The sequence below is a fragment of the Symsagittifera roscoffensis genome, chromosome 9 (assembly GCF_963678635.1).
Source record: "Symsagittifera roscoffensis chromosome 9, txSymRosc1.1, whole genome shotgun sequence".
In the NCBI taxonomy this organism is placed as follows: Eukaryota; Metazoa; Xenacoelomorpha; order Acoela; family Convolutidae; genus Symsagittifera; species Symsagittifera roscoffensis.
In genome coordinates, this window is record NC_087070.1 from 17,991,130 (window position 1) to 18,018,384 (window position 27,255).

General features: G+C 36.5%; 2 protein-coding genes across 2 annotated transcripts in view; both read right to left on the minus strand.

Moving 5' to 3' along the window:
* LOC134854736 (putative tyramine receptor 2) lies at nucleotides 1-26,394 on the minus strand. Its single transcript, XM_063871095.1, has 9 exons — nucleotides 25,678-26,394; nucleotides 25,281-25,386; nucleotides 24,423-24,663; nucleotides 23,667-23,713; nucleotides 18,922-19,355; nucleotides 18,543-18,648; nucleotides 17,683-17,923; nucleotides 13,130-13,312; nucleotides 1-727 (listed from the first exon to the last, which is right to left on the minus strand). Exons 1-9 carry the CDS (start codon nucleotides 26,016-26,018, stop codon nucleotides 36-38), a joined length of 2,391 nt encoding a protein of 796 aa, XP_063727165.1. The 5' UTR covers nucleotides 26,019-26,394; the 3' UTR covers nucleotides 1-35.
* Nucleotides 1-27,255, minus strand: part of LOC134853853 (2-oxoglutarate and iron-dependent oxygenase domain-containing protein 2-like) — a 606,153-nt gene that overhangs the window by 568,085 nt on the left and 10,813 nt on the right. The window lies entirely within an intron of this gene.

Here is a 27,255-nt window from a genome sequence, read left to right on the forward strand (position 1 = left end):
TCATATTACAATTGTTGGTAATACTGAATAATAGTTTAGGTTCTTCTCTTCATGAGTTTTGTAAATGCTTGTCGCATATCATCATTCATCAGGGCGTAAACAATCGGGTTCAAAGTTGAGTTAAAGTAGCCCAGCCAATCGATAAGCAAACCCAATACTCTTGAAGGTTGACATTTAGGACCGCATAATGGTACAATTAAAGCCATGAGAAAAAACGGTAGCCAGCAAATTGCAAATGTTGCCAGGATTGCGAATAATGTAGCCAAAGCTCGCTTTTCGCGACGCTCCGCCGCCCGTTTTTTCCACTGGCCGAGACGACCTTTCATTCGTGACACCGCAACAAATGGCATTGATATTGATCCGCCTCTATTTGGTGTGTTTTGTGATGTTCCGGATGGCGATGAGGATTGCGGGCTACGTGAACCTAATTTCCCGCGTATGTTCGAAACATCAAGTTGATTGCTAGGCGCCAGTTTCTTAAATGGCACAGGAACTGTTGATAAATTGGACGTTGCTTGCCACTGAACCGAACTTTTTTGACCAATGAAAAGCCTCGGTTTCGTGAGTAAGTTATCGTGACATGGTTTTGTAGTAGATTGAGAACTCGTGTATGAGGTTGTTGGCGGTGATTTGGACAATTTTGGTGAAGGTTCTTGTTCGAGAAGCGGTGCTAATTTAGATGTCTCGTCACATTCTGGTTGCTCTGGCAAAGGTTCTGATTTTTTTCCTAAAATGTTTTCTGGTAAGCACACAGTGTTGTTGATGCTTAACTTTCACCAATAGAAAGTGATTTTTTGTTAGTTTTTTTTTACAGGAAAAAAATCTTAAAATTTGTTCACGCTCAATTTTGATTTTTCGCGTTTTTACTATCGAACAGCAAACTCCACTATCGAACAGCAAAATTGTAAAAGTCACGAAAAGCGTGATCGACTTCTAATTTCGAAAATGTATTTTATTTTTCAGCTTTCACAGCGTAATAAAAAACTGACAATCATTAATTTTCCTTTAAATTCGAAGAGCTTTAAGGTAAGATTTTTCTGTGAAACTCGACAGTTGGAGTTTTATCAAAAACAAGTCAGTTTTTTTCTGTTTCCTTGCGTTTATTACTCTTTTCCTACTCAGTTGGCTATGTTTTTCTTTTATAATTTTTCCGGACCTTCATTTAAGTTATAAACTAATTTGGCTGCAAAGTGCCGTTATAAGAATACCAAAATAATGTCCTTCTTAAACAGTTTTCATTTTTTCTGGATTCGAAGAAATTTTTTTCGAAGAATACTTTGAGTTGATTTAGGCACAAATATACTGTGCTGATTTAATTGATCCGGACCAAACGGAAAAGACTTGAAGTTCAAAACGCGGTTTTTTTCCAAATTGAGTTGAGTTTTAGTGATAACTACGATGATGATAAAACTTGCTTAGAATTTTTCTAACTGATTTAATGTAATGTAATTTGAGCTGCGTCATAGCTTAATTTTGTTTGATAAAAAAATCTTATTTTTACTAAATATAACTTTTATTTTTTGTTTGATAACAGTTTTTAGGCTTTTGCGCACATTTTTTGGAGATCATACCCTTCTTAATTTTTGTTGAGCAACGTATGAGACTCATTTTGATATAAATTTGTCTGGTGGCTTTGATGTAATTTTTGATTATTTAAAAAAGCCAAAATTATTGTTTTTGGGGTAAAATTTTGGGCTCGAATTGCCGCATAATAATTCTGGCAAAATTCTAAGCAAATTGGTCTTCGTTGTCTTTTTCTACCGAAACTCAACCCAATTTGAGAAAAACACGTTTTAAGTTTCATGTTAAATGCATTTTGTCCCGATAATTTAAATCAGAACTGTAGACAAAAATTGAAAATTAGCATCTGAATCTCTCAAATCTTTACCAACCACCTTGAAAAGATGATCAATCAAATTCCGTCGGCTGCAAAGGATAACCTTGAAAACACGCTAAGTTTAAAGTATTGTGATTCCCAGACCTCTCATGATATATGTGTCTATTTAATTTTCATGCTTGAAATTTATTTCAAGCTTGAACGACTTTTGGCTATTAAATAGGTCGCTGGTCCATCTTTTTTTGTACAAAAGTAGCACAAGAATGCAAATTCGTAATTAGCAAGCTGAGTAATTGGGCTACAGTTGAACAACTTTCCCTGAAGTATTTGCCCATGAAGCTATAGTCCCCTGGGAGCTCAATAATACCAAGTTGTTATGAATTTTTCTACAGGGTAGGATTTAATTAAAAACTTCGCTGCAACTTTTGCAATCTCAATGATTACTTAAATCATCTATTTATTATTAGTGAATAAGATAACATGTATGCTTACAGTGGAGTTATGGCTTTAATGTGACTGTGATTAAAGACAAAAAGGTGTGTGTGTGTGTGTGTGGAAAAAAGTACTGTCTGTACTATAAACAACCCTCTTCATCTTTCCCAAAACGAGGATAAGGAAGGAGCTCTTCATTTATTCTGCACGGTTAGCTGGCTCTCGGGTTGACATCAAAGGCAATTTATAAATTCTCATAAATAACACATTGAAAAAATTATGCTAATTATATGGCTAGCTTTTTTTCATTAAAAACAGCCCTTTAGTTTCGCGCTAAAAATTTCATAATAAAAACTGAATGAAATGTAAGAAAAAAAAGTTACGTTTTTGAAGAAAATGATGTAATATTAGTTTTGATATGAGCTTTCTGCCAAGCACTTTTTTTTCTCAAATAACCAAAAAATAATTTCGGGCTGTATGACGGTTCATGTTTTTTACGTTTTAGGTTTAAAATGATATGTTTTGTGTTTCATAGTTGTCTGAAAAGGTTTCCTATTGAAATAACCCGCCCAGTTTTGACACATGACTGAGGGTTCAAAGCTAATTGTGAATGAATTAATAAGTATCATAGACAGAGGGATTACAAGTAGAATAAAACATACATTGTATCGAATGAATAAATGTTTACAAACGTCGTTTTATATAGACTTAGACTATGGATGGTGATTAGATAGAGGTACAGAATAGGCACTCAGTTTAGAATATGACTGCATCTTGTTAAGGATATGGCGCAACTGACTAAACGCAAAAGATAACAGGACCACACTGTGACCGGTTAAATGTAGCTTTAAGTAAAGACATATAAAATAGCGAATACATAAGTAAATACACATGATTAATTTTAACAGGCATAGGATAAGCGAGGTACTGAAGGTCGCCTCATGACATTCCCCGCGGGTAGAACAAATTGCATCCTTAGGATAAGGATTAAATTTAGCACTGAGTTTAAGTAATGTATAACAGGGCCAGCCTGCGCGAAGAATAAACTGCGAACGAAAGTATTGCACAAGAATGGCAAAAGAGTTAAAATACAAGAGCTTAACGTTTTGAAGTCTGAGCCTAGTCATGTCAGGATGAGTTTTGTTCTATTTTGACTCCTGTATTTTGTTCTTCTTGAAAGGAGTCACCTGCTCCTGCGTAATTGGGCCCGGTCGCTGACGAATGAGCTCGATACGCTTGTGGGGAGAGGTAAGATTTACGATGGGTATGACTGCCGAATACGATTGTTCCGACGCCTCTTCTTCTACTGCCTTGACCGAGTGACGAAAAGGTTCGCCAAAGAAACTTGTGGGATTTTTACTGCGAGCTGAAAACCTCGTCGTTTCTGACCTTTCCGGAGCCTGAGGGGGATCAGGAGCCACCATCGCGGCCGCCTCCGGTTTAGTTGCTGGGGTGATTTATGGCTGAGATGAGGTAAGAACGTGAGAGTCTGGCGCCAACGCGTTTTGGACAGGCTTATCGATGGCCGTGAAAGTCTCTTTCCGTGGTGACAGAGTCACCGCAGACGCCTTCTTCGTCATTGTAGGAGGCACCTGAGTGGGATCGGGGTCAAAGAAGTATGGGTCACCGGATTATTGAGAATGACTACCGAACCGTCACTTGAAGACGAGTCGGCTGTGAGGTCGACCACTGTAGGGCCTGCGCTGGAGTGAACAGGATGTTGACCTTTCGGTGGTGAAGATGACTGTGGTTTTGGGGCGATTCGGCGTTGCGATGTTTTCAGCCTAGTGCAAAGCAAGCAATTGCACCAGAGTATAGTCTTCCAGACCTTTATTGAGGGGTCTGAACCACCAGGGTTCGACTTTCAAAAGGGTGGTAAATTGCCTGACCACCCACCTTACGAGTCCAAACCATCTTTCGGGCATAGATCACCCAGCGCACCCTGACTAGCTGAAATGTCACAAAAATTGGGATTAAACTTGAAACAAGCATGGTTTTTCCGGCATACGTTTCCTGTCTGTAATGCACCTGTCACTTGTAATTTTGACAATTCTGAGTTTCGCGATTTTCCAGAATATTGGTCTATATTTTTCCTGAATACTCTAACACGATTAGGTTTTTCGAGAAGTAATTTTTCTAATTTAAGTGTTTTAGAGGCTCGACCCGAATTTTGCGTGACTTTGAGGCGCTGGGTATGGGACAACGCTGGGATGGTTGGATGTGAAGCTTGAGCGTAGAACTTGAAGTTGTTAATTGTTAACCCCGTCCTTAAATTTTTGCGCAAGGTCCGAGTGGCGAGTTGCGAGTTCCCTCATAACCAATCGACCTTTCTCCAAAGTTACGTTTTTTTTGAGCCCAAACAATTGCGACCTTTGCCAGATCCTCCAGCGCTTTGTACGGTTCGCTCTCTGCCACTTTTGAGCCAACCGAGAACATCGGGCAAAAAAATCGTTTTGACACGTGAGGGCTGGAACTGCTACGAGGAACCACTTTAACTCTGTCTCGGCTATTGTCTTGGCTCGCGATCTGTGCTGGAGTCAGCAACAAGTTTCTCTCGATTCCTTGAGCTAAAGTATCATGATTGACAATGAATTCTCACAAGCATTTAACTACATTGTGAATGATACTTTAGCTCAAGGAATCGAGAGAAACTTGTTGCTGACTCCAGCACAGATCGCGAGCCAAGACAATAGCCGAGACAGAGTTAAAGTAGTTCCTCGTAGCAGTTCCAGCCCTCACGTGTCAAAACGATTTTTTTTGCCCGATGTTCTCGGTTGGCTCAAAAGTGGCAGGGAGCTCCATTTCGGTCGCAAACCTAAAATTGAATTCTCACAAGCATTTAACTACAATTTTAGGTTTGCGACCGAAATGGAGCTCAGAAGGGGGTTTCTTGAGGACAGAATGTTTGGTTTTTCTAATATCTTCGAGTATTTGTTGTAGAGTAGATTTTAGGTTACCAAAGTTAGGATCAAGTTTTTCAGTTCCCACTTTCCGTTTGATTGTTTGAATCATGCGTTCAACCAAACCTTTGTCTCGATGGTCAGCCACCGGTGTAAGTATGTATTTTGTCCCTCGTTCTTTTTAAAATTGACTGAAGATTTGATTTTTGAATCCGGAGCCGTGATCCGTTCGAATCGACTGTAGCAAGCCATGAATGCGAATGCACGATTTTATAATTTTCACTATTATCGCATGACGTTTTCGTAATTAAGATAGACGGAAACTTAGCGAACCTGTCGATTACGACTAGGATAAGGACTTCCTTGTTTTTTTTTCGTCAACAATGGGACCCGCAAAATCAAGTTGCATCTCTTGTTAGGGTACGACAACTTCGGTAGCGACCTAGAGGAGTCAGACTTTAAGGTTGATTTCAGGTTCTTACCGAAAAGGGTACATTCTTTGCAGTCTTCACAAGTCTTGATGATTCGGCGAATGAGAAATCGCCAACAGGTATACTCGGAGGCAGAAATCATAGCCTCTTGTCCGAGTTGCGAGCGGTGAAGACGCACCAGAAGGGCCGAACGCAGCTATTCCGGGATCGCCAGTTTGTTGTCGACTATTGCACAGTTGTTGACAACCGCTCCAGAATTGCGCCATGTAGGCGCCCAGTTTGTTGAACGAAGAAACATCCTTGTTGATGATGACTTTCTTCATCGGGTCCAAGAAACGGTCCTCCTCCGTCAATTCGGCCAGTAGATCCGCATAAAAGAGGCCTGGCAAACCCACGAGAGCCTGCTTGCTTTGGTTGACTAGGGGTTTCCTGTGATTGATCGCAAACACCCACATCGTGGCAGACGTTTGAACGCACGATTGTGATTTGCCGAATTTCGTACTGAACGTAGAGCCGCCACTTTGCGGACAAAGACGAGCATTAGAGCGCTCTGACCGGTTGTGAGCTGCGCTTAGAAGGAACGAAGTTTGACCTGAATCATGACCATAAGCAGTGATTGGTTTATGGAGGCTCTTTTCATAATGACTCATATTTACGGAGATTGCATTTATCCTCTCACTGTCGATGTTGAGCGCACCCATGTTAATGAAATTAACAGCCTTATTAAATGCTTAGATTGACTTAATAACAAACAGTTCATCATAGTAAGAAGGCTCAGGTGGTGCGAATGTAGGGTGGCGAATCCTGGGACGTGATTAACCTCAAAATCAAAATGTAGAAGACGATGCGCCAAGCGGGTCAACCGGGATTGGTATGATTTGTTACCGTAAAGCTCGTTAAGGGCCGAAAAAATAGCCTCGTGATCCGTAAGGACAGCGAATTTTTTTTACCCAGAAGGTTCGTTCGAAAGTGTTCACGAGACCATACGATAGCCAAAAATTCGAATTCGTTCGTGCTATGTTTGGATTTTGCGCTGTTTAAAAATCTTGACGCAAAAGCGATTGGTACCCATCCGTTAGGCTCTACTTCTTGGTCTTGGCAGGCTCCCAGGCCGCTGGGGCTTGCATCGCATTTGATTCTCGAGTTTTTGGTGGAATCATAATAGTATAAACTTAAATTTTTCGCTGTAATTTCTAGAATGTTATAAAAAACTGCGGTTTGTTCTGCCCCCATAAGAAGGATTGCTTGTTGGAGGCCTTCAACGACGCCCGGAAATAGAATCTGAGTTTGCGTAGGTCCGGTATGAAACGCTGCAAAGGAATCAACGTTCCCATAAAGGAACGTAATTGTTTCAATGTTCGAAGAGGTTTTAAGGACTTGATAGAATCAATATTTGAAAACCTTGGTGTGGAGCCATTTTCATTGATTTCATAAACTAACCAGATAAGTTTGTTCACGGAAAGTTCACACTTACTGTTTGTGTGCCTTTTCGACGAGCAAGTTGTGATCCGAGACTTCCCCATTGGTCACGATCAGGATATCATCAAGGTAACAGACCAACCCTTCCAAACAGTTAAGCGTACAATCCATAGCCTTTTGAAATTCAGTGAGCATGTCTGTAAGTCCGTAGAACCCCGTCCTAAACCTATAAGTTGTAGTAGCCTCTCTATATATGATGCTGAAGTTTTAATAACTGCTTGTTAGATCAGAAAGAGGTAATTGACTAAAAGCGTATTTGAGGTCTAGAAATGTGAACCAAACTTGTCCCGGAACGTCCTTATTAATGATCTGGGCCACGGAATCAATGAGTTAGTGCATTTTAGGCATCTGATTCTTGTTCTTCCAGATTTGGGCGTTCATAGGTTTCGCGTTTAGGGCTAACTTAGTAGAACCAATTTTCTCTGCGGTTAAGAATATGGGGGCAATAAAATGATCAGTCGTACAATTTTCCAGCTTTTCTATATGTTTGTCCTCAACCAGATTTCTTATCTCCTTCGCTAACCGATCCTGAATATGAATAGGAACTTTTCGACCTGTAACTTATCGAGGGATTAGAGGTACTTTGAAGTTGGTAAAAGCTTATGACTCTTCGACCGGCCCACTCAATTGAAAATATGAGCATTACTATTGGTGAAATGATTTGGCCAACACTCGGAAATTGAGTCCAGAATTGCCTTCTCAGTTACTGAATCAATTTCTGCCCTATTTGTTTGGGTAGTAGTGATCCCCAATTTCGCGGCAAGTTCAAGACAAGCAGGTTACGAGTTCGGCTTTCCGACACCAAGAACGACGCGGCGTTCACTTTCCAACCGTTGGATGAGAGCGAAGTTACAATCGTGCCGTACAGTTTGATGGGCATTTTGTTATAGTTTACATACGTACTGTTTAGCGGGAATTGCGCGACATCTAAAAAGATGAGGTAAGGGTTCTTCTGGAGAAGGAGGTTCGCCGTAGGTTGTTTAAGAAATGATACGGGGCTACCCTGTCCACGGTGGCTACAAAATCTCTGTTGCGAACGAAGTTGTCTGCTGAGGCTTCGTGGTTTGCGTGACTGAGACTGAAGAAGTGCGATGATATTTATCTGTCACGTCGTCGACCATTTGTACGTCGTGTTCAGGTTCGCTATCGTAATTGACTTCAATAAAACTACAGTCTTCCATGACAGACAAAGAGGTTTGACTTTCGTCTTCTCGCAGCAGATTCACCCTTTTCTGGGAGAAGTTACGACTTTTGACAAAAAGCCCTCTTTTCTTGCAAAGGTTGCAAGTCACCTCCCTCGCGATGCTCCAGCGAAATGGGTTCCCACAAAAGTAGCACGGCTTGCTGTAGTTTTTACTCTGCCCCTGTTTTGAAGTTCAGTTTGCGGATCCTCCCCTACCCCTAGAACTATTTCTTCCGGATTGAATCGAAAATGTCGGTTCTCGCTCGGCCCTGGTGATACCTGATGGCTGATTTTTGTGGGGAAACGACTTTTGGAACTGTGCTGAGGTACTTGCTCCCTTCTCGCATTCTAACGAGGACTTCGGCGTATTGTCAAGGGTTTCATTAGCCTTGACTAGTTGGCGATATATTTCTACGTCGTGCACTCGTCCGATGACAAGATCTCTCAAAATTTTGCGCTTTTGATCCTGAGGCCAATTGCATAACGCCACCTGCGCCAAAAGTCGCGCAAAGAAGGACGAAAAAGTATCGGTTTCCAGAATAAATATCGTATTATACAGTTTGATCTGTTGTGTACCGTATAATCACGAGCAGATTAGAATAATGCTCCGCACGCGTCGTGGAAGTCTTTGATTGAGCTCACATTAAGGTTAAGATGTGGATTGCAGTCTGTTAAACGTCGTTTTCCTTCATTTCCCAGGCAAAAGAGTTAGCACGATTTGAGGCGAGCCGCTGCCTCATGGTAAAACCAATTCTGGCCAATGTGAGGGCCTTTTCTTCGACGCTCTGCGTTCCATTCGTCAGTTCTCCTAAATTCCGCCTGATCGCCGACGAAAACACGTCCAACTCGGGCCACTGCGTCTTCTGTGGCTGCTGGTGTCTCTAGTTTTTGGGGAGGTTCGTCGACGATCACCGCCGGAAGAACCAACACATCGTTTGCGATACCGTTATCCTTTAGGCCCACAACCAATCCAAGCTTCCCACAATAACTGGCCTATCCAATTTTCTCACAAAATGGGGGGTTAACAGAGTGTTTCGCCCAAACAGGCGGAACACCTAACAGATCAGTCCTGTCTTCATTCACAGGAACTGCTGGCTGTGCCATGAAATAACCCGCCCATAACTGACTAAATTCTAAAGCTGTTAGTAATTTGAGAATTATCATAGATAGATAGAATACGAGTAGGATAAATAGATACATTGTATCGAATGAATAAACGTTTACAAACGCCGTTTTGTATAGACTATGTATGATGATTAGATAGAGGTACAGAATAGGCAGTCAGTTTAAAATATGACTGTTTCTTGTTAAGGATATCGCGGAACTGGCTAAACCTAAAACATAACGGCACCACAATGCGATCGGGTAAATATGGCCTTGAGGAAGGACATATGAAATTGCGAATACATAAATAAATACACATGGTTAATTTAAATAAGCATAGGATAAGCGAGGTACCGATGGTCGCATCATACCATCTATAATCTTCTATCTTCGAATTTAAAAAATGTTGAATGCGAAAACACTTTTTCGAGATGCTAATTTCAAGCTCAACCTAAATTGAATTTTTTTAGTTTTTATTAAAGTCTTGTTTGTTTCACACATCTTCTGGCAGGTTCATCGCCAACCTAAGTATCAGAACTTAAGTTACGCCAACATCAGGGGAAATTATATCGTTCAAAAAGCTATTACTCAACAAACGCTTGTGTTATAAACCCGGGTTGACAAAATTGCGAATCATAAAAATTTCATTTGAGGACAATTTCATAAAAATTTCATTGTGAGGCCAACGATACATCGACTTTCATTGCCAAAACAAGAGAAAGTTCTTTTAAGTTTCCATTATATCTTTTTAGCAATGAAAATTATTTGATTAGCATTTTTTCATGGACTTAATTTATTGAATTGTATGAGCTCAATACACAATATTTTTTACTGATCAAAGTTTTACAATATTGTTTTCATTTTCTGTATAAATATATGGAGGCGTTGAAGAGTGCCGAAATTCTTAAAAATCATTCCAGACTGCCAAAATTTTTTACTTTCCTTTAATTGGCTTGTTTTGATTCAATTTTTAAGTTAGGTTAATATGAAAAAATCATGATGTAACTTGTTTTTGTAGCTGGTGTAATTGGCACTTGTCTAGCATTGTTTTCGACATTCGACAACTTTCTCCTAATTCTTGTACTTTATTTTTTCCGGTCTTCTTGTACTGAACCGCCTTTGTTAAGTTGCAGGTTTTTTTCCGCTTCTTAAAATGAATTCATTGCTTCCTGGTACAGGCATGAAACAATGTTTTATAGAGCAAATTTTGAATAGTAAACATTTGATAATGCCTGCCCGCACCGGAGTTCCATGGATAATAATCGATTATATTGAACTTTCGTGGTCTGTCTCAATAAATTTCGATAATAATTGATTATAATCGATTAAAAATGGATTATAATGAAACAATTTTTCTAATGAATAAAATCCGAATATAATCGATTATAATCGATTATTTTTGAAAGAAAATGAAACTTGTTTTCGCGGCAAAATAATCCATTTTTAATCGATTATAATTGATTATAATGGATTTTTTTGAGGGGTTATTCTTGAAATTTACAATTTTGTTCTAAATTATCTCATCTCCTGTTTAGTGCAGTTGCTACGAATTACGTTTCATAAAATGTTACATTTCAGAATAAAATTTACATTTTTTTGTCTCTACTTTTTTTAATTCATCGCAGTTTAACTAACACTTCATTTCACTTTTTTTTAACCAAAACCCTAATAAAACTAAAATTTCAGGGGTTTGAATTAGATTTTCATAGCTTCCCCCACCGGAGTTCCATGGATAATAATTATAAGTTTTTTTAACCCAGTTTTTTTTAAACCCCCCTCCCCCCAGTTTACCGCCACCACCCCCCCCCCCCAGTTTACCAGTCCTCCATTTACCCTCCCCCAGTTTACCCGAATTTATTTACCCAACCCCCCTCCCCTCCAGCTTCTCCCCCCTCCCCTCCAGCTTCTCCCCCCCCCCACCCCCCCCCCCCCCCAGCTTCTCTCCGCCCCAACTCCCACCTCCCAGCTTCTCTCCCCCCCCCCCCAGTTTACCCTACCCCTTACGCTGAGGGGGAGGGGGAAGCTTGAGGGGGCGAGGGGATGACGTTGAGACATGCCATGTAGTAAAAGACATGGCATAAATTCTGCAAATTTCTCGCAAAATTTGCAATATTTTGCAAAAATAATCGAGTTTAGTTCTAAAAATGAAATGGATTATAATAGATTTTAATGGAATATTTTGGCAAAAATAATCGATTTCAGTGACAAAAATTTTGGATTATAATCGATTATAATGGATTATAATGGATTTTTATTTTTCAAAAAAATCGATTTTAATGACCACATAATCGATTACGTGGTCTAAATTTGCCACAATAATGGATTATAATGACAACATTTTAGACAACATTTTTCCATTATAATCGATTATTATCCATGGAACTCCGGTGCGGGTGACGCAATTTGGTTCGCTTGGAGAGAAAACAGCTCTTCATATAGTTTGCTTACAATTTAATCAGAAATCCAATGATGTAGAACTTGTTTGATGCAGAACTAAAATGTGTAGAACTAAAATCCATTTTAAACTAACGAGTTTTTTGAGAGTTTTTTGTTCCGATCATTTGAAAATATGTGGCAACTTTGTATTGAGAAGCGTATGCGTTTTAGTTTTTTTGTTTTCCACGCGAAATCAGGTACCACATATAATCACCAGAATGGGTTGAATGGTATATCATATCAAAGTCTTTCCAGTTATGATTCGAACGACTTTTGAAAAGTTCGGAAAAATTTTAGCAGCCGAGAAAAAACACTGTGAAACTTCTGATTTTTGGTCTAAGTTAAAGCTAATAAAGCGAGGCTAACCAGGCTTTCAAAAGCTTTTTCATGCTTAATTAAAGCAGCGAACGTTTTTTTATTCGAGTAAAATTCGTTTTTGGGGTTTTTAGCGCCAATTTGGGAATCAAAAAACTTCAAAAACTTCTATTTTACTTACTATGAATGTTGAATTTGCCTAGTTATAATTTTCGTTCAGACTTTTTATCACACCACGCATAAAAACAAACGACACTAATTTGAAAAAAAAAACTTTATATTAGTATTTTTAAGACTATAGTCGAACATTGTGCAACTTGCACAGTAACTAGCTATCCTTGTTCCTGTTATAGGATAAATGAAAAATAACAAAAAAAAATCGTATTTTAATTAATTGAACAGCAACCTCAAAATCTGTTCGATTATTTAAAAGATGCAAAATTTCTTTATTACCGTTTTTTGCATCAGATTGCAAAGAACAGCTGCGTCTCTGTATAAAGATTATTTTGTATTTTGTTTGGTAGTGGGGTTTCCATTGGAAGTGTTTGAGTCTAATTAGATCAATTTAGAATGATTTTGAATGATTCATGAATTTAGAATGAAAAAAGATGTTTTCAAGGGCGGATTCAGGTGGGGAGGGGGGGGGGGGGGGTGGACGACCTTTTTCCCAACCCCTCGGGGGTTCGACTCCATCATCAATCAAATGGTTCCCTCTTTGGCATTATTTTATGCCATCCATTTTTGACGAACAAACCCTAACCTTTTTCTAAAGGCGCGTTTGGCGCCAATATTTACTAATTTTGTATGGCAGCGCGGGCCAAAAATGCATTTTTGACTCGTTTTTTTTTTCTTAAAATTGTGTCAATTTTTTTGTCAAAATAGAGTCTCTGTACTGTTCTGGGAGCGCTTGGAAAATCAATTTGGTCGACCTTAGAAAGTATACTTCGTGAATGCTAATTATTGTAAGATGCGGGGGGGGGGTGTGGGGGTAAAATACGTAATATTTTCTCACTCAGTGTGTTTTTTCGTTGGTGAGACATCTGTGCGGCTGATGATACTGGCGCGGCACGTGACCGGCGTTTCTTCTTCCACTTGCCTCTGGCTATCGAGTACATCTTGAGGTAGATGAGCATCAGAATGAGGAGGGGCAGGTAGAATGCACCCATGGTAGAGTAGAGGGTATATGCGACGGAGTCTGCAAACAGGAAAGCAGTCTTAACAAAGATAGTATCTTATCGGCTCCTTTCCAGTTTCCCAAACCCCCTCGTAAAATAACAAAATAAAGCTGTTCAAAAATTGTTCACACGGCATTTTGCATGTTATAAATGTTGTGAACATTTGTTCACCTGTCCACGCTGACACGTTTGAATGCAGTTTTCAACATGAAAATAATTTCAAATAGACTTTCCTTTACTGAATTTCAGAAAAAATCAAAAGGGGGAACTGGAAAAGAGCCATCTTATCTTGTTAATTGTCCCGCCTACGGTACCCTGTAACATTAGTTCTTAAAAAGAAATCATTCAAGAATATGTGGATGCGAACTTTGCGCCTCGGTACAATTTTGCCACTTTGGGGGCGGAGGGTGGAGGGAGAGGGGGTTCAGAGGTAACCATAACAAAATCCGAAGGATGAAATGCAATTTAAAATGCATTCAGAAAACTATTAAGTTATTACAGTTTGTCAGCGCCCTTAAGAACCAGCATATCAGACCTGCTAGTTTATACGCAATTTTCTTTGACAGTTTTCAACGGAGTTTCATGGAGATCCTAACTCCAATGGTCAAGTAGATCCTTTAAAACAAACGATTTCTTAGCATGGTTCTGCAGGAAAAGATTGTATTTGTTTGCTGTAAGATGCTGAAAAGAAAATTAAATCCCTAAAACTGATCACATTTATTGATTTCAAGGCTAGGGTTTTGGCCTTGACCTCTTCTGTGGTTTTCTATAATGAGAAAAACTAATATACATTTTTTCCTCTTAAAAATCAATATCTTATCAATAAAATCAACAAACAAATTGTATTGTGACCTAATTATTCTTTAATAGACAAGTTACTAACGACAGTTTTCTTATTCAAAATTGATTTGCCCTACCAAAGTGAACTAGAAAGACTAATTTGATAATTTCTTAATGAAGATGTTCGGCTAAAATGTCAATGACCTCTCAGATAATTTTGACGAATATCCTAAAAATTACAAGGCCTTCAGTTTTGAAAAAGCTCTCGTTGCCGATATCAAGTTACAAAGAATGGATGAATGTTCTGAATTGGAATTTTTTTTTCAGTTTGTTTTGAACTTTTCTACCGACTAGGTTGCCTGAAATTTTTGTTCCAACGAACGAAGAGAGTGACTGAATATTTGTTTTCGGTGTGGTTTTTTTTCTACGAACCGTATTCGTGTTTTCAACGAGCTATTTTTGACAAAATTTTTTGTTTATCTTTTAAAATGTTTTGTTGCCTTGCTCTTACAATTAAAAGACCAATTTAAGACACTAAAAGCGTAATATTTTGATGTTAGTCTATGTTGAAGTTTTTGATTCCTAAAGTGGCATTAAAAATCTCCAAAACTAATTTCCTCGAGTGAATTAAACAAGACTGCTCGTATCAGGGCGAAGCCCTGAATGTTCCGACTGCTTTTTAAGGTTTATGGAGCAGCAGTAATAGCATAAAAAAAACTCAATGAAATAATACAAAATGAAATTTTTTTTCTTCTAAAATTTGAAATTTTTTATAAAAATCATCCCCCCACACGCCATATAAAGGACAAAAGGATAGGTTTCGCTCCTTGTAACAAACCATTTATGGCAAATAAGCTTCTTTTAACCAATTTGGAACGATTTCTAAGAAGCATTAACTCTCCGCTTACGCGTTAATAGCGCGAAATATATCGCGCGTTAATTGTCCCAAATTGGCCAAAATGGCAATCTTTAAACCCCTGTAACTTTACGAAAAATAATCACAGGTGAAATATCTTTTCAAATTTGAGCTCAGGACAACAATACCTTTCGAATGATATTAAAAAAATTTCTTCAAAAATGACTAGTTAAAAAGTCGAAATTTGTCTGAAGAAAAAAAAAACCCCACCCCGAGCACAAATATTCCGTTACTTTCGTATCGAAAGTCGGAACAAAAATTAGGCATAACAAGATTGCTCGTATCAGGGCGAAGCCCTAAAAGTTCCGACTGCCTTTTAACGTTTATGGAGCTGTACTAACATAAACAATATAAATATAAAATGAAATAAAATAAAACGAAAAACTTTTTTTCCTAAAATTTGAAAATTTTTCTATGCAAATCATTCCCCCACACGCCATTTAAAGTACAAAACAATAGATTTTGCTCCTTGTAACAAATCAATTATGGCAAATAAGCATCTTTCAACCAATTTGGAACGATTTCTAAGACGGATTAAATCTCCGCTTACGCGTTAATAGCGCGAATTATATCGCGTGTTAATTATCCCAAATTGGTCAAAATGGCAATCTTTAAAGCCTCATAACTTTACGAAAAATGATCACAGGTGAAATATCTTTTCGAATTTAAGCTCAGGACAACAATAGCTTTCGAATGATATTAAAAAATTCCGTCAAAAATGGCTAGTTAAAAAGTCGAAATTTGTCTGAAGAAAAAAACCCACTCCGAAAGTCGGAACGATAAAGCTATTGTAAACGGCCTAAATCAAGCATAAATAAGCTTCCTCGCTGGCTTTCGTCGCTCAAAATTAGACGAAAAAACAAAAATTTTAAACGGGTTTTTCTCGACACTATAAAAATTTTTGGTAATTATTTAATGCGGTTCGAATCCCGACTGAAACGGTTTTGATATGATTTATCACTCGACCCATTCCGATATTATTTGTGGTAGCTAATTTTGCGAGGAAAGAAATAGAAACCCGAAAACAAATTCCTCCCCATTTTCAATGGTCGGAACAACAAAAATATAAAAGTAATCAATAGACAATAAAAAGCGGTATTCAATTCATGGCTTTGTTTTGATAGCGGCAGTCTTGTTGATCTTAGGGCATCAATAGTTATTAAATGTTATAAAAGTACTCAAAATTGTTATTCAAATAGCTGAAATTTGTCTGAATTAAATACCAAACAACCCATCAAATTGAACCATTGTTGCGAAAGTTGAAACAATTAAATTTACAATCTTTTTTCATTATTTTCAACCCATTTATAAACCGTTTGTACAACTTGAAGCGTTTTGCTCCAATTTCTTTTTCTAAATATTGGTTGCTCTTTTCAATGGAAAGAAGAAAAGGAGAAAAATCTTTCTCCAATTTTATATTTGTCTTGCTTTTTAATTATAAATATCATAAGCTTCCCAACAATTAAGAAAAAAAAAACAAAACGAAAAACGTAAAGTCTTAATGTCATTTGACTCAAACATTATAGCATAAATTCCTGAGACTTGCAGAGGCCAATTTACAAGTAAATTCGACCTTTTCAATCATCAGTTTTTCCTCGCTGAAAGAGTTAGTTCGAGGAGTAGTAAGATTTTTTTTTGTTATAATTAATGAGAAAAATTTTGAAATCTCAAGATTTCGTCATCTCAAGAACGAAAAGCTTTCGAAATGCAAACCTATTTAAAAAAAATCTAACTCCTAGGAGGACTTCCATTAATCTTTTACTTAAAACTAGAAAATTTAAATTATGAGTCGAAAGAGTGTTTTAGATTTGATGGTTCAATAAATGAGTTTTTCTCAGTCTCAGCAAGCTATCCTTTGAGTTTATATAAGTTTATATAATCTGAAGTTTTCTATGCCGTATCAATTAGGTATCAGTTTTTATGCTTGCAAAAAAGATCCTACAGTAGAATAGCACTGGATCTTCTTGTGGGTTTCCATGATTATCAAAACTAAAAATTTTGTTTAAAAAAGTTCTGAGTGTATTTTTTTAATAGACTTATAGACAATTTTCATAAATTCATACAGATTGGGCTCGTAAACAAATATTTGCTTTTGTTTTTTAAAATATAAATCTGCTTTTTTTTCTGAAATATTGGATCTATTTTTTTTATGAAACAAAAGTTAGGTTTAGTGGAATGTAACTGCAGCATCCATAAATATAAATGCCAATTTAAACAGACTTGAACTAATAGTCAGTTACTGTGCAAGTAGCACAGAATGTTCGTACCGTAGTCTTAAAAAAAAACAATTTTTTTTTCTAATTATTGTTTTTTTTCGGCGTGGTGTAATAAGTTGAGCTGAACTATAAAAAAACTTGGGATTGTTAATAAAGTAAATTGAAAAAAAATCTTGGAGAATGACTAGAAAAACGAAAAAAAAAAATCAAAAAAAAATTTTCAAATTTTTTTTGCAAATTGAACCAAGATTGGGGTCATTTCATACACAGAGTCGCCATAATGATACATAAATCAAAAGCAGGTTCGAATCAATTCCCGAAAAGCTCCTCCAGTTGCTTGAGTAACCCAAAGTTTCGATACCAAACAAAAATTACTCTGCTATTAAAAGAATGCTGCAAAAAAGAATGCAGAAATTGCAAGGACGAGCAATCTTCTGAAATTCTTAAACTAGTGTTTTTGATTTTGTTGGTAATTAACCAGGTATCGAGCAAGAAGGCTGAGATTCCATCATCACTTCCGCGGATTCATTCGTGTAGTTACTGCCTAAAGAAACCACTTCGATTGTACTGTTTCCAGGCCCCGCTTCAAGGTCACGTGATGTGCCAGTGTTATCCCAGGGATAGAGTAAAAGAGGCAGTGATATCGTGTTTGTAAGAACAGCTATTGCCGCCAGTAGACCAAGAGCTACTTTGTAGTCCCGGCGAGAGAGGTAGCTCATCTAAAAATAAAGTTTAAAATTTTATTTCAGTCTTATAATTTTTTCCTAAAGAAAAGTTTGCTTAATTTCCTCCAGCCCGAAGGACCGAAAACTTGAAAATCATGCTAGCCCACCAGCTCCGACAAATCAGAAGCTCAAATTCGGATAAAAAACTTTGAAAATCAGCTAACTATGAACTTTTTCAATGACGATTGGTGGAAAATTTTCTCGCATTCGGTCCTGTTGTCATCAGAAAAGGCTCCATAATTTTTCCTAATGGAAATAGACATTATGAGAATTTAAAGGAATTTTCTATCTTGAAAAAAAAAACGGCCAGCTTGGAGACAAGTAATTTCTATCAAGATTAATATTTTTGTCAAGATTTGACAGTGCATTGCGGTACAATATTATGCAACAAAATAATAGAGATTCCGCAATGCACTGTTGGGCCCAGGGCGAGATCGTATGGTTTTATGTTCAGACAATGGAATATATTCAGACTTTGTTTGGAGGTTTAAACCGCGTGGGTACTGAAAATTTTCGATCACAACTCAGTATGACCATGAAACCACAGCATGGTGACAATTTGCTTCAAAATGGGAAGTCAGTTTAGTCTTGATATTAAAAAGTGTGAATAGACCTCAAATGAGAATATGCAAAGTCTGTCTATTCCGATGGCACAGAGATGCCAGATGGAGGCTGTACAGAGAGACACGTCCACGAACATCCACGCCTCACACAACACCCTACAACAAACACACACACAGCCGAGTTACTTTAACTCCATTTACCCACCAAGGAAATAAGAGCCCACATACCAGCTGTTCGCCTTTTTACTGAGGGGCCCCTTATTTCGAGTTATAGAGGCAAAGGCGAACATCTAAAATTTACCCAACAAATTTTACCCCAAATTTTTACCATAAAATGCCCACCGTCCCCTCCCCCCCCCTAATTTCTAATCCAGACCTATCAAGTTGAAGAATTAGTTGTCATAAAAACGCCTATGTATGTACACTTACTTGGAAAAAGGCCATTTGTCGCTCAGATGCTGTGCGGTTTTGAACGGCATCACCATGAGGCCGACCAGAGCGTCACAAAGAGCAAGTGTCGCAACCAGATACATTCCGACATTATGTAATCTCTGGCTCTTCCAAACAACTCCGACAACTACACTATTAGCCAATACTGTAATTACAATCAAAATAATTTGTACCCCCACAACTAGCACTGTAACCCAGGGTATTGAGTCTATCAAACTACCTCCAACGCTCGGGTTTGCAAATTCCGATGTTGGTGTAGGAAAGGGATTTAGGACATTTTTGTCAGTAACAGGTAAGTAGTCGATGTAATAGTTCTTCATTTTGGAGAATTCGAATCGATATGGGAATTGAACTAAACACGAGTCTAAGACAAATGAAAGGCTACGCCAATTATAATGGGGGCGATAGTAAAGCTTTCAAGATAGATTTCGACTAAGATAACGGGACGCAGGTTCAAAAAGTGTTCAAATATGGCCAGATAATTTGATATTGCCCAAAAGCATGTCCCTCACAACAAGAGCGAAGCGAATTAAAGATGAAGGAATGGATTATATGTGTAAACTCAGAGTTTAACTATTAAATTGGGAATTGGTTATAAAGCAGTTTTTTTGGTGCACTAGGTATGCAGTCAGTGTTCTTTTGAACCACTGTTTATTTTTAGTAATTGTTTATTTTGCTTATATATATTTTTTTAGCTTTGTCCAATAACATTTAATAGTGAAATGAACTAATTATTATCGAAGACGAATTTTATTTGACAATTGTACCTTATTGAACTTTGATTATTTTCCTCTAAAAGTTATGTCTATTAGAGAAAAAATAATGAAAGCTCACTGCGGCACATTTATCAAATAAACTTTCAATATGAAATACTTCAAAGCATTTCCTTGTTTAATATTAAGCGAAAATAAGAATTTAGAAAGTTTCTGATAGTAAGTTTTTTCAATTAAAATATATTTTTTTTATAAGTAGGGCTTCAGCTGGGTTGCAGATGAATTAAAAACTGAGAAATTTCCATAGAAAATTAATGTTGCTAAATATTTAAATTATCCAACCAACAAAAATGATTCAGGTTTGTCTTCTTTTTCAGGTAGCTAGGATATATTCCGTTTTTTTTGAAAGAATCCCAACAACTTGAAAGACAATAAAAAAAGATGAATAATAAATGGAAACCGAAACAGAAATTCTGTTTACCCGTGATTGGAAATGACGACCAACAGACAAAAAACGGCGGCTTTATATCATCGGAAGCCTCTTGATTTAGCAGGTGTTGTCTGTTATTATTGGACCAAGTTGACTCCCTGTTTTTGTCGAGGAAACAAATTGAGAATTAAAATCCATAAAATCTAATCTTCAGTCAAAATTCGAAGCTAATCTCTTCTTCTGACTTGTGTTCTGAAACAATAAAATTATACAATGCGATTTAATTGCAAAAAAGGAAACTTCTTTATGGCGGTTCGGTTTTTTTGAGATGATACCAGGCTCAAAGTAGAAAAAGGAACTAAGAGAAAAAGCTGTCATAGACAGCCTGAAGGTTGAAACTAAAAGAAACGTTAGTTAATGATTTTTGATCTGCCTTATTTGTGAAGACTTTTACTATCTTTCGTCAATTAAGTCCCGCAGAATGAGAAAATAGTTTTCTGAAAAACTGTCGGTTGGGCTGCGTAATTTAAAAAAAATTCTAAGATTAGCTCTTTTTTTAGTTTTATTATTTATTTCCATCATTTAAATAATAAATGTTTTTTCATTGAATAAAAAAAGGTGATAAACAAAAAGTTGACGGTTCCGGGAACACCAAGAAAACAAAATCAATAGGGGAAATTTCAGATTTATAGGCATAATTACTGTAGTGTTTGCTTTAAAAAGAGACTATAAACGATGCAAATTGAGTGCCTCAAAAAATCCAATTGCTCTGAGTGATATATCATAAAAAAGCCATTTAATTTAGATACAAAATCTAAACCTAAGTTTTTCAGCTATTATTTAGTAATGAAAAAAAGTAGGTAGAACACGTGAAACAAAACTGAAAAAAAAAGAAAGCAATTTTTACTTGTCTTTTGAAAAAGCAGTTCTCGTTTTAATTAAAAATTCTATTTTGTCAATTCTACCCACTTAGAAGAAGGATTACGCCAACCTTGGTGCAGTAAAAAGTTTGGCTATTTTTTGAAGGCATAAAAATTGTCAAAAAGTTTGGGTGGTGTGATATCTACTGTATCTAGCAAATGGTCTAATCTTGATATAAAAAATGATTGCTAAACAGGCAACAGAAATTTAGTTTTAAGTTACGAAAAAAAGGTTTATTTTTGAACTCGCTATGTGAGTAATAATAGTAAAGTTTATCAAAATCTTTTAAAATGTTTTGTTGCCTTGCTCTTACAATTAAAGGACCAATTTAAGACACTAAAAGCGTAATATTTTGATGTTAGTCTATGTTGAAGTTTTTGATTCCTAAAGTGGCATTAAAAATCTCCAAAACTAATTTCCTCGAGTGAATTAAACAAGACTGCTCGTATCAGGGCGAAGCCCTGAATGTTCCGACTGCTTTTTAAGGTTTATGGAGCAGCAGTAATAACATAAAAAAAACTCAATGAAATAATACAAAATGAAATTTTTTTTCTTCTAAAATTTGAAATTTTTTATAAAAATCATCCCCCCACACGCCATATAAAGGACAAAAGGATAGGTTTCGCTCCTTGTAACAAACCATTTATGGCAAATAAGCTTCTTTTAACCAATTTGGAACGATTTCTAAGACGGATTAAATCTCCGCTTACGCGTTAATAGCGCGAATTATATCGCGTGTTAATTATCCCAAATTGGTCAAAATGGCAATCTTTAAAGCCTCATAACTTTACGAAAAATGATCACAGGTGAAATATCTTTTCAAATTTGAGCTCAGGACAAAAACACCTTTCGAATGATATTAAAAAAATTTCTTCAAAAATGACTAGTTAAAAAGTCGAAATTTGTCTGAAGAAAAAAATACCCCACCCCGAGCACAAATATTCCGTTACTTTCGTTTCGAAAGTCGGAACAAAAATTAGGCATAACAAGATTGCTCGTATCAGGGCGAAGCCCTGAAAGTTCCGACTGCCTTTTAACGTTTATGGAGCTGTACTAACATAAACAATATAAAATATAAAATGAAATAAAATAAAACGAAAAACTTTTTTTTCTAAAATTTGAAAATTTTTCTATGCAAATCATTCCCCCACACGCCATTTAAAGTACAAAACAATAGATTTTGCTCCTTGTAACAAATCATTTATGGCAAATAAGCTTCGTTAAACCAATTTGGAACGATTTCTAGAGGGATTAAATCTCCGCTACGTGTTAATAGCCCGAAATTAATTGCGCATTAATTGTCCCAAGTTGGTCAAAATGACATTTTTCAAATCCCCATAAATTTTCGAAAAGTTTAAGCTCAGGACAACAATAATTTTCAACTAACATTTAAAAAATTCCGTCAAAAATGGCTAGTTAAAAAGTCGAAATTTGTCTGAAGAAAAAAACCCACCCATGCACAAATATTCCGTTACTTTCGTATCGAAAGTCGGAACGATAAAGCTATTGTAAACGGCCTAAATCAAGCATAAAAAAGCTTCCTCGCTGGCTTTCGTCGCTCAAAATTAGACGAAAAAACAAAAATTTTAAACGGGTTTTTCTCGACACTATAAAAGTTTTTGGTAATTATTTAATGCGGTTCGAATCCCGACTGAAACGGTTTTGATATGATTTATCACTCGACCCATTCCGATATTATTTGTGGTAGCTAATTTTGCGAGGAAAGAAAAAGAAACCCGAAAACAAATTCCTCCCCATTTTCAATGGTCGGAACAACAAAAATTTAAAAGTAATCAATAGACAATAAAAAGCGGTATTCAATTCATGGCTTTGTTTTGATAGCGGCAGTCTTGTTGATCTTAGGGCATCAATAGTTATTAAATGTTATAAAAGTACTCAAAATTGTTATTCAAATAGCTGAAATTTGTCTGAATTAAATACCAAACAACCCATCAAATTGAACCATTGGTGCGAAAGTTGAAACAATTAAATTTACAACCTTTTTACATTATTTTCAACCCATTTATAAACCGTTTGTACAACTTGAAGCGTTTTGCTCCAATTTCTTTTTCTAAATATTGGTTGCTCTTTTCAATGGAAAGAAGAAAAGGAGAAAAATCTTTCTCCAATTTTATATTTGTCTTGCTTTTTAATTATAAATATCATAAGCTTCCCAACAATTAAGAAAAAAAAAACAAAACGAAAAACGTAAAGTCTTAATGTCATTTGACTCAAACATTATAGCATAAATTCCTGAGACTTGCAGAGGCCAATTTACAAGTAAATTCGACCTTTTCAATCATCAGTTTTTCCTCGCTGAAAGAGTTAGTTCGAGGAGTAGTAAGATTTTTTTTTGTTATAATTAATGAGAAAAATTTTGAAATCTCAAGATTTCGTCATCTCAAGAACGAAAAGCTTTCGAAATGCAAACCTATTTAAAAAAAATCTAACTCCTAGGAGGACTTCCATTAATCTTTTACTTAAAACTAGAAAATTTAAATTATGAGTCGAAAGAGTGTTTTAGATTTGATGGTTCAATAAATGAGTTTTTCTCAGTCTCAGCAAGCTATCCTTTGAGTTTATATAAGTTTATATAATCTGAAGTTTTCTATGCCGTATCAATTAGGTATCAGTTTTTATGCTTGCAAAAAAGATCCTACAGTAGAATAGCACTGGATCTTCTTGTGGGTTTCCATGATTATCAAAACTAAAAATTTTGTTTAAAAAAGTTCTGAGTGTATTTTTTTAATAGACTTATAGACAATTTTCATAAATTCATACAGATTGGGCTCGTAAACAAATATTTGCTTTTGTTTTTTAAAATATAAATCTGCTTTTTTTCTGAAATATTGGAACTTATCTATTTTTTTTATGAAACAAAAGTTAGGTTTAGTGGAATGTAACTGCAGCATCCATAAATATAAATGCCAATTTAAACAGACTTGAACTAATAGTCAGTTACTGTGCAAGTAGCACAGAATGTTCGTACCGTAGTCTTAAAAAAAAACAATTTTTTTTTCTAATTATTGTTTTTTTTCGGCGTGGTGTAATAAGTTGAGCTGAACTATAAAAAAACTTGGGATTGTTAATAAAGTAAATTGAAAAAAAAAATCTTGGAGAATGACTAGAAAAACGAAAAAAAAATCAAAAAAAAATATTCAAATTTTTTTTGCAAATTGAACCAAGATTGGGGTCATTTCATACACAGAGTCGCCATAATGATACATAAATCAAAAGCAGGTTCGAATCAATTCCCGAAAAGCTCCTCCAGTTGCTTGAGTAACCCAAAGTTTCGATACCAAACAAAAATTACTCTGCTATTAAAAGAATGCTGCAAAAAAGAATGCAGAAATTGCAAGGACGAGCAATCTTCTGAAATTCTTAAACTAGTGTTTTTGATTTTGTTGGTAATTAACCAGGTATCGAGCAAGAAGGCTGAGATTCCATCATCACTTCCGCGGATTCATTCGTGTAGTTACTGCCTAAAGAAACCACTTCGATTGTACTGTTTCCAGGCCCCGCTTCAAGGTCACGTGATGTGCCAGTGTTATCCCAGGGATAGAGTAAAAGAGGCAGTGATATCGTGTTTGTAAGAACAGCTATTGCCGCCAGTAGACCAAGAGCTACTTTGTAGTCCCGGCGAGAGAGGTAGCTCATCTAAAAATAAAGTTTAAAATTTTATTTCAGTCTTATAATTTTTTCCTAAAGAAAAGTTTGCTTAATTTCCTCCAGCCCGAAGGACCGAAAACTTGAAAATCATGCTAGCCCACCAGCTCCGACAAATCAGAAGCTCAAATTCGGATAAAAAACTTTGAAAATCAGCTAACTATGAACTTTTTCAATGACGATTGGTGGAAAATTTTCTCGCATTCGGTCCTGTTGTCATCAGAAAAGGCTCCATAATTTTTCCTAATGGAAATAGACATTATGAGAATTTAAAGGAATTTTCTATCTTGAAAAAAAACGGCAAGCTTGGAGACAAGTAATTTTTATCAAGATTAATATTTTTGTCAAGATTTGACAGTGCATTGCGGTAAAATATTATGCAACAAAATAATAGAGATTCCGCAATGCACTGTGGGGCCCAGGGCGAGATCGTATGGTTTTATGTTCAGACAATGGAATATATTCAGACTTTGTTTGGAGGTTTAAACCGCGTGGGTACTGAAAATTTTCGATCACAACTCGGTATGACCATGAAACCACAGCATGGTGACAATTTACTTCAAAATGGGAAGTCAGCTTAGACTTGACATTAAAAAGTGTGAATAAACCTCAAATGAGAATATGCAAAGTCTGTCTATTCCGATGGCACAGAGATGCCAGATGGAGGCTGTACAGAGAGACACGTCCACGAACATCCACGCCTCACACAACACCCTACAACAAACACACACACAGCCGAGTTACTTTAACTCCATTTACCCACCAAGGAAATAAGAGCCCACATACCAGCTGTTCGCCTTATTTACTGAGAGGAGGGACCCCTTATTTCGAGTTATAGAGGCAAAGGCGAACATCTAAAATTTACCCAACAAAATTTACCCCAAATTTCCACCATAAAATGCCCACCGTTAATTTACCCCCTCCCCCCCCCCCCCTGATTTCTAATCCAGACCTATCAAGTTGAAGAGTTAATTGTCATAGAAATGCCTGTGTATGTAAACTTACTTGGAAAAGGGCCATTTGTCGCTCAGATGCTGTGCGGTTTTGAACGGCATCACCATGAGGCCGACCAGAGCGTCACAAAGAGCAAGTGTCGCAACCAGATACATTCCGACATTATGTAATCTCTGGCTCTTCCAAACAACTCCGACAACTACACTATTAGCCAATACTGTAATTACAATCAAAATAATTTGTACCCCCACAACTAGCACTGTAACCCAGGGTATTGAGTCTATCAAACTACCTCCAACGCTCGGGTTTGCAAATTCGGATGTTGGTGTAGGAAAGGGATTTAGGACATTTTTGTCAGTAACAGGTAAGTAGTCGATGTAATAGTTCTTCATTTTGGAGAATTCGAATCGATATGGGAATTGAACTAAACACGAGTCTAAGACAAATGAAAGGCTACGCCAATTATAATGGGGGCGATAGTAAAGCTTTCAAGATGGATTTCGACTAAGATAACGGGACGCAGGTTCAAAAAGTGTTCAAATATGGCCAGACAATTTGATATTGCCCAAAAGCATGTCCCTCACAACAAGAGCGAAGCGAATTAAAGATGAAGGAATGGATTATATGTGTAAACTCAGAGTTTAACTATTAAATTGGGAATTGGTTATAAAGCAGTTTTTTTGGTGCACTAGGTATGCAGTCAGTGTTCTTTTGAACCACTGTTTATTTTTAGTAATTGTTTATTTTGCTTATATATTTTTTTTTAGCTTTGTCCAATAACATTTAATAGTGAAATGAACTAATTATTATCGAAGACGAATTTTATTTGACAATTGTACCTTATTGAACTTTGATTATTTTCCTCTAAAAGTTATGTCTATTAGAGAAAAAATAATGAAAGCTCACTGCGGCACATTTATCAAATAAACTTTCAATATGAAATACTTCAAAGCATTTCCTTGTTTAATATTAAGCCAAAATAAGAATTTAGAAAGTTTCTGATAGTAAGTTTTTTCAATTAAAATGTTTTTTTTTTATAAGTAGGGCTTCAGCTGGGTTGCAGATGAATTAAAAACTGAGAAATTTCCATAGAAAATTAATGTTGCTAAATATTTAAATTATCCAACCAACAAAAATGATTCAGTTTTGTCTTCTTTTTCAGGTAGCTAGGATATATTCCGTTTTTTTTTAAAGAATCCCAACAACTTGAAAGACAATAAAAAAGATGAATAATAAATGGAAACCGAAACAGAAATTCTGTTTATCCGTGATTGGAAATGACGACCAACAGACAAAAAACGGCGGCTTTATATCATCGGAAGCCTCTTGATTTAGCAGGTGTTGTCTGTTATTATTGGACCAAGTTGACTCCCTGTTTTTGTCGAGGAAACAAATTGAGAATTAAAATCCATAAAATATAATCTTCAGTCAAAATTCGAAGCTAATCTCTTCTTCTGACTTGTGTTCTGAAACAATAAAATTATACAATGCGATTTAATTGCAAAAAAGGAAACTTCTTTATGGCGGTTCGGTTTTTCTGAGATGATACCAGGCTCAAAGTAGAAAAGGAAACTAAGAGAAAAAGCTGTCATAGGGCTGCGTAATTCAAAAAAAAATTCTAAGATAATC

Bases quoted from the DNA above. Each gene is read 5' to 3' on its own strand.
- LOC134854736 (XM_063871095.1), bottom strand. From the start codon at position 26,018: ATGAAGAACTATTACATCGACTACTTACCTGTTACTGACAAAAATGTC. The intron at 24,664-25,280 runs GTTTATTCACAC...CTTTATTTTTAG, and splicing joins TTTGCATATTCTCATTTGAG to ATGAGCTACCTCTCTCGCCG. The intron at 19,356-23,666 runs GTAGGATCTTTT...CTATCTTGAAAG, and splicing joins AGATCCAGTGCTATTCTACT to CTTTACTATCGCCCCCATTA.